The sequence below is a fragment of the Canis lupus genome, chromosome 38, assembly GCF_003254725.2.
Source record: "Canis lupus dingo isolate Sandy chromosome 38, ASM325472v2, whole genome shotgun sequence".
NCBI lineage: Eukaryota > Metazoa > Chordata > Mammalia > Carnivora > Canidae > Canis > Canis lupus.
In genome coordinates, this window is record NC_064280.1 from 23756930 (window position 1) to 23764848 (window position 7919).

A 7919-nucleotide genomic window follows, 5' to 3' on the forward strand; every position below is an offset into this window, starting at 1 on the left:
CTATTTTTCCTTCAGAGGCCGTACCTGAGGGTGGCCCTTCCTCTCTGTTAGAGGGAGACAGGAAGGTTGTCCCAGGGCCACTAATGCCGTGGTCATCATTTGAGCTAAGATGTCCCTTCCTAACAAAGCAGTTGGACTCTCAGGCATGATTAGAAGGGAATGTGTGGACCTTGTCTCTACCCAGACACAGCAGAGGGGCTCTGAAAAGTATTTGGTCAGGGCTTCTCCTGAGACGCCCCAACAGTGACCTTAGGAGTAGTGAGGCGACCGGGATAGGAAGAGAGGACAGAGCAAGCAGCCCCGTACCCAGGAAATTGATTTTGTTTCCCTCTATCTCCAGTATAACCCGAGGCTCCTGTGTAGTGATGATCTTCTGTGCGGCGGGGGCAGAGAGATAGAGACCCGGGCCCCATGGATCCTGCTGGATCCCTTGAGAAGGGGGCAGGCCCTGGACCTACGTCTGTGAGGACAGACACTCTCCCCGTGGTCTCCTTTGCATGGAGGACAGCGCCGTGCTGGCCTTTGGGGCATTCTCCCTCAAAGGGGCCAATCTGCCCACATTTACAACAGGCGTCAGGAGTTTTTCGGGTTGGCTCCAAGTCTTGGCCTTTGACGGCTGCCACCAGAAAAATGGCTTTCATTTGATCTCTCCTTCCTGTCTCTCTGGCCCTCCCGTTGATCTCTACTGAAAAAGCCGTCTTCGGGTGGGAGGAGGGTATCCAGGGAGTTGTTGGGACCTATTGCCATCTTTTGTAATTTCCTCCAAATATCAGGAGCCGATTGAGTTACAAGCTTATCCTTTAATATTATTTCCTCCTCTGGAGTATGTGGGGTCAGACAGGTCTGCGGTATTGAAGTCTCTCTAAGGTAGAAGGGGGCTCTAGGGACCCCTGAATTACCTGGGCCACCTTAGAATAGTTGAAAGCCTTGGCCCTGGTTCTCCTCAATCCTTCCAGAACACATGCCTGGAAATGTTTCTGTTTCCAGACCCCCAAGGAACAAGCATAGTCCCATCTGGGGGCGCCCGGAGGACCGCCTGTTACCAGTAGGGAACGCCCCTTCCCCAACCTGTAGTCGTTCCTCCAAGGCCATCACGTGCTCGTCCCCAGAGCTCTCGGTGGCCTGCAAGGCAGCTTGCCTTTCTGCAGCAAAGTCTGATCAAGAATCAACGTTACATCCCTCCAACCTGATTCAAACATTTGGATTATACTTTGAAAGACTCCCATATGTTGGTCAGGGTTCCCTGCGTCCTGCCCAGGTCACTGTTGATGTGTTGGAAGTCTTGGAGAGACAGTGGCACGTGTACCTTGCTTGGGCCACGTTCACTGGCCTTTTCAGCTACGGGTACGGCAGGTGCACCTTTTTCTCACGGGGGAGATTCTCGGTGTGAGGCAACCCTGAATGAGGCGGGCAAGAGGGTTTAACAGGTGGTGTTTCCTGGGAAGGAGCTTCGGGGGCGGGTCATTGGGCACCTGCTCCTTGTGATGGTTTGCGGACCCCCAAGGGAGGGGCTCATGAGACCTGCGGAGTCAGCCTGCTGTCCCGAGGTGAAGAATGCTCGGGCACAGGGGCCCTGGACCATCGGCCCTCCCTTTCAGTCCAGATCCAAATAGGGGAGTAGGGCCTTCCGGAGGCCAGGCCTCTGCAGCCTCCAGGCGATGCTGAGGCCACGCCCGGGAACAGAAAACCTTCAGATGTTTTCCCTCAAGCGTCAGCCGGCCAGGTTTCCCCAATTTTGCAGAATGCCATCTAAGGCGTCTCTGCCGAGGCTGGTCTGTATCCCGGCTTGCGACCCGGGTCGGACTCACTTACCCCATACCTGCTACGCAGAGGTGACTGCGAAGGTGTCCCCACCACTCAGCTCTGTCCTGTAAACCAAGGCAACCCGGGTTCGCCGTCCCCAGGGGAGTGGCTGCTCTTGCCCAGCTGCCCCTAATCTTGCTTGTTCCCTTGGGTTTCCCCATGAATCTGGCTCCCCTCATAGGGTTTAGTGAGGTTAATAGTTATACTGTGATCCTCCCCTTAGAAGCCCAAGGAAGCAAGCGGGTCACCGGGGCCTCGGCGGGAGGCTGTGCTGCCTCCGGGAGGCTCCCCGGGCTGGGACCCCTCGGCCGTCTCGTCCTTCCCGCATCTGCAACACCCCAGGGCCACCAGCTGCAAGCCAGGGGCAGGCCCAGAGACGGGGTTGCCTGTCCCCACCTGAGCCTGGGCCCCAGCCTGAGCCGCAGCCCCTGGTGCATCCCTAGTCCGCGGCCCGGAGCCGCCGGCCCAGCGCAGTTTCAGTTAAGCGTCCTCGTCGGACCTTCGAGCGTTTCTGTTCAAACACCTGAGGTCCCCTGAGCGTCCCCTGTGGGCAGGCACAGGCCACCACCGGCGAAGCCCCCGGGTGCAGAGAAGCCAACCAGGAAAGTGGAAAGACTGAGAGCAGAGCCCGCCAGGGTTAGGCCGGCGTCCCGTCCCTTGCGGGGGGTTGGGGGGGCAGCCCTTCCTCCAGAAGCCTGTCCCCTGAGTCAAGACCGGCGGCCCCGCTAGTTGCCTTTAACTGGCCGACAGGTGCCCCACTTTGCAGTCTGTTACGAGAAGAGGTCTCCCAGGAACGACAAGACAAGAGTCCGCCTTACTCACCCTTCACTGGGCGTGATCGCAGGTTTCCACACCGGATGATACGGGACAGCGTGGTTCCTGCTCCTGGGGCCTCGCGAGCACCAGACAGCGAGTGAAGCGAGAGAAGCGTATTGAGTGAAGAAGTGAGAGGGGTCCCGACAGGACTGCCACCGAGGGCTTTCGGGCTGGCCTTTCATTGAGAACCTAACCAGGGAGCCCGCGGCCTGGAGATTTCCTTGTGCTGTCTCAGGGGATTGGCATTCGGCCGTTTTGGGGTCTGGTGAGTCTCTGGGATCGCCTGGTAACCATCAAAGGGAGATACTCCCGAACACCTGGGAGCCAAGAAACCTAATTTCCTTTTTTTCTCTGTTTTTCCTGTCTTATCTCTGTTTCCTTGGGATGGGTAGGAGCCTGAGTCGGAGCCATTTGGTGTCCTTGGGATTTAGGGAAGCCCACAGACTTATGGGAGCCTGACCCTGGGCCTTTCCCTTCTCTTTCCCTGCCTAGCCCCATCTGCCCCTGGCTCACTCCTACATCAGTTTCAGGTTCAGCTACTGAGCTCAGGGTCAGGAGATCAAGCACCCACCCCCACCCCCCAACCTTGGGCTCTAGACTCAGCACGATGCCTGCTTAGGGCTTTTTCTCTCCTTCTGACTTTACCCCTGTCTTCCATTCTATAAATACATAAACAGATAGAAGATAGATAGATGATAGATAGATAGATAGATAGATAGATAGATAGATAGATGATAGATGATAGATAAAGAGAAAGAAAGAGCGAGCTTGAGTTCTGTACGCAGGACCCCAGGTACTAAAAACAACTTGTGTTGCCAGTCTACTCTCCCCTTCAACTCGCTTTGGGGGTATTTGGTTCATCTTTTAGTTCTGCACCCCCATCGAATTGCTCTTCCCACAGAGTTATTGTGAAGAGTCAAGAGAACTAGAAAACTTCAGCATGTGAGGTCCTTTCCTGAGGCAAGAACTGTTCACGGTGTCTCCGAAATAAGCAGGAGGGCATCTGGGACCTAGTATTTCTGGGAGGGGAGAAAGTCGTCGGAGACGGTCGGAGTGCTTCCAAAGCCTGTTTGCAGGGGAAGCGTAAGGACGAGCTGCCAGTGTGGGTGTGGGTACCTAAATTTAGACGTGAAGGAGGCTCGCTTAAAATGCCTCCTAAGGGAGCCCCAGGATGGTTCAGACGCTGCCCCTCCTAACACAGCGGGAGGCAGGACAAAAGCCGCTCAAGTCTTCTTTTGGAGAGATAATCACTCAGACAGCGCAGGTGTGCAAACAGTGAGACAGAGTGAGAACGGGAAGGGAGAAGGTGTGGTGGGGAAGGGGAGTCACATGCTTCGCGTGTGGCCAAGAAAGAACGAGTCTCGCCAGGTCTAAGAAGAGGACAAAAGAATCAAGGAGATCTCTAAGGAGAGCCCATATGGCCGTGGGTGATTTCGGCAGCCGTTCATAAAAAAAGGTTTATAATTATATAACTATATTTATTTTATTTACATTTATGTACATATGATAAAATTATATAATTATAATTTAGATCATTTTCCTAGTGCCTCTTGACTGTCAGTGAGCAGCTCAATTGGGCGGACAGAAGCATGAATCTCAGCCTGAACCAAATCCAATTAAGAGCGGAAAGTCTATTTCTCTTCATGCTCAGCACACTCTGCAACGCTGAATAACAAAGTAAAGGAGAAACTTTATAGATTCAGCACTCTTTTTTGATAACCAACCTATCCATGCAGCATGTATAGGGAATCATTACTTTCTTAATACGCTTTGTATTAGCACTGTGAGAAATGCAGAAATCTATGACCGGCGGCCTCTTTCCTTGAGGCAAGAAACATTGATAAATGGGAAGAATATACAATTAAAGTCAAAACACTTGGATTCCAGCTACAAATATGCCACTTCATAGACACAGCTACCTTATTTCTAAAATCAGTAAAACAATCACAGCTGCCGTACGCATCCCACGGCTGTCCTATGCACTTCACATCTTCATTGTCAAGAATAAAACCAATAATCTTTAGAAGGAATTTGCCAAAATGTAGATCCTGTCAATGCTAGTTATTAAATATGTTGACGTGTTGGAGAGGAATAACCATAGCTCAGTATAGCACGAAGCCGAGGGAATGTGTTAAATATAAGGAAGGGCAGCGTGTTGTAGAAGTTACAGGAGGCTGAGATTAAATCAGAAGCAGAATTATCAAAGAATTCACAGAATCTCTAGTTATTTTATCTTTTTCAGATGCTGGCTTGGCATTGACAAAACGGGCCAATTTTCACCTGCAACCTGCACTGTGTTTGCATAAAAAGTCTGCTTATCAATACCATCGACTTACTCTAATTAATCACTATTAATCTGAAGTGTCCTGGAGTAGCCTATTTTCACTCTCCTGAGAATAGAGGGAAGGGAGCATATTCTTTACTTTCTCTTAATATTTCAGGATCTAACAGTCCTCTCCAAGAAGAGATAGTGACTTTGGGCTTCTTTGCAATCATAGGCCATTGTCCAAATTTGGTCCCTAAATGACTAACAAACCAATTATCAATCTTCACTCATTAGATATTTACAGACAATATTTTATGTGGAAGTTGCTTTGTCAGACCCTGACTCTGTGTATGAACTACTTGGTAGTTTTGTTGTTTTTTTTTTTTTTTTCTAGTATTCAGAGTTTGACCAAATCTAGCTCAGCTAATGCACCTGAATTTCCTTTATCTGGATATTAATCAGAATCCTTTTTCCTGGGATCCCTGGGTGGCGCAGCGGTTTGGTGCCTGCCTTTGGCCCAGGGCACGATCCTGGAGACCCGGGATCGAATCCCACGTCGGGCTCCCGGTGCATGGAGCCTGCTTCTCCCTCTGCCTGTGTCTCTGCCTCTCTCTCTGTGTGTGACTATTGTAAATAAAAAAAAAAAAATTATAAAAAAAAAGAATCCTTTTTCCTCATTATATTACCAGCCAATAAAGTCTTCTTAAAAAATAAGCCAGAAAGCATCTTCTGTCATCCAATAAGTGATCAGTGATCAGCGGTTGCTCAATAAGGGGGTAACAAGAGAATTTAAAAGTTAGGAAAGCACATAACCTACATATGGCTGGTGTTTTGCTAAACCAAATGAAAAATCAGTCAGTAATTATAACTCTGGTCATCTGTCTTATTCACACCGTAATTTTCAAAGAATAACGGAGAATGGAATAATTATTTGTTGTTTCTTCCAGATTTCAGACATGCAAACAATGAAGGTCAACCAGACAGTCCTGAAGGAATTCATTCTTGTTGGCTTTTCCGTGTACCCCCATGTGCAGGCTTTCCTCTTCGTGGTCTTCCTTTGCCTCTATCTTCTCACCCTCACAGGTAACCTGGCTATCATGGGTCTAACTTGGGTGGACAGATCTCTCCACACCCCTATGTACCTCTTCCTTGGTGCCCTCTCTTTCTCCGAGACCTGCTACACACTGACCATCATCCCCAAGATGCTGGCCGATCTGCTGACTGAAAACAAGAGCATCTCAGTCATGGGGTGTGGCTTGCAGATGTGTTTCTTCTTGGGACTCGGTGGCACAAATTGTATCATCCTCACCTTGATGGGATATGATCGCTTTCTGGCCATCTGCAACCCTCTCAGATATCCACTGCTTATGACCAATGGGGTGTGTGGACAGCTTGTGGCCTCTGCTTGGGGGGGAGGCTTTCTCATCTCTCTGATAGAGACTGCACTGATATTCAGGGGCTCCTTCTGCAGCCCCAACCTCGTCAAACACTTCTTCTGCCACATGCGGACAGTGGCGAGGCTGGCCTGTATAGACAGCAACCTCACTGAATCCATTGTGACGATGATCTCAGTGTCAGGCTTGATGGGCACCTTCCTGCTCATCATCATCACTTACGTGTTCATTCTCTCCACTGTATTCAGGATCCCATCAGCCAAGGGCAAGCAGAAGGCCTTCTCTACCTGCGCCTCGCATCTCACAGTGGTCATTATCCACTTTGGGTTTGCCGCTATTGTCTATATGAAGCCAGAAACTTCGGGGGGAGATGATACCCTCATGTCTGTCCCTTATACAGTCATTACTCCTTTCCTCAGCCCCCTCATTTTCAGCCTCAGGAATAAGGACATGAAGAATGCCTTTAGGAAGGTGCTTGGAAAGAGAAGTTTCTTAAATAAATAATTTCGGATTATTGCTGCATGACTGACTGTCTCCTGATGTCAGTAGGCATTGCTCCTGTGATGCCAGGAGAAGCCTGTGCCATTTGCATTTTCCAAAGTTGGCACAGAGGAATCCAGAGACTGAGCCTGGGAACTCAACCATCACAAACATTTACTCAGTTTGTTAAAAAAGTTGTTGAACTACTCGTACTTCTACTGGCTGCTCCTGAAGACACTAGGCTGCCAGTAGTCAGGCTCTGGGCATCCTGCATCACGGAAGGGGAAAAGCAACACTGTGGAAGGGGAAAACAACTCTTGTGACCACAACACTGAGTGGCACTTAAAAAATATCTAAAGATAAGATGGCTGAGGAATTTTTCTAGGTCAAGATGTGAGGCATTGGGCTGTGCCTCCCACGAGATAAACCTTTTCTAATTGGTGATACACAATGTAGAAATCGTCAACTGTCTATTTGTGCATATCTGGATTGATACCTGTATTTGGTAAGTCCCATGCCATATTGATTACTGAAGGGTTTTTTTTTTAAGATTTTATTTATTTATTAGAGAGAGAGAGAGAGAGAGAGTATGAGCACAAATTGGGGAGGGACAGAGAGAGAATCTGAAGCAGACTCCCCACTGAGCGCAGAGCTCCATTTGAGGCTCAACCTCATGACCCTGAGATCAGGACGTGAGCTGAAAACAAGAGTCAGATGCTTAACTGACGGAGCCACCTAGAAGCCCCTCATTACTGAACATATTTAAAAACACTCTTCATGATTGTCAGAAGTGACCGATGCTCACTTCTGAATATATTAAATATCTTGGAACATTGATCCAACAAACAAACACAACAGTACAACCTCCTGTACATCCCAAGACTGGAGAAATCCATGGATGAGGGCTGGAAATAACCCCCGTTGTCTTTACAATGAAGGAATTCCAAAGCCAATGTTAAAAACCAAAAAAAAAGAATCATGATATTGAAGGTTTTCACCATGACAGGAGTTTTGGAATAATTTCTGCAGACATATGATGTATGCAGAAGGAAGCCAGATAAACAGAGCATCAAATCCTTACATCACCTGGAAAAGCTGGAAGCATTGTGGAGGTTATTTCACACAAAAGTAGCAAGTGATCTTAAGGAATATTCAAACAC

The 7919-nt window shown here is 49.0% G+C and overlaps 1 protein-coding gene across 1 annotated transcript; it reads left to right on the forward strand.

Moving 5' to 3' along the window:
- Nucleotides 1-5823: 5823 nt before the first annotated feature.
- Nucleotides 5824-6783, forward strand: LOC112642828 (olfactory receptor 10X1). The gene has a single exon (XM_025420635.1). The coding sequence runs from the start codon at nt 5842-5844 to the stop codon at nt 6781-6783; it is 942 nt and encodes a 313-aa protein (XP_025276420.1). The 5' UTR covers nt 5824-5841.
- The last annotated feature ends 1136 nt before the right edge of the window (nt 6784-7919 follow it).

What these genes read in the sequence shown, in the direction of transcription:
- LOC112642828 (XM_025420635.1), top strand. Translation starts at nt 5,842, where the DNA reads ATGCAAACAATGAAGGTCAACCAGACAGTCCTGAAGGAATTCATTCTT.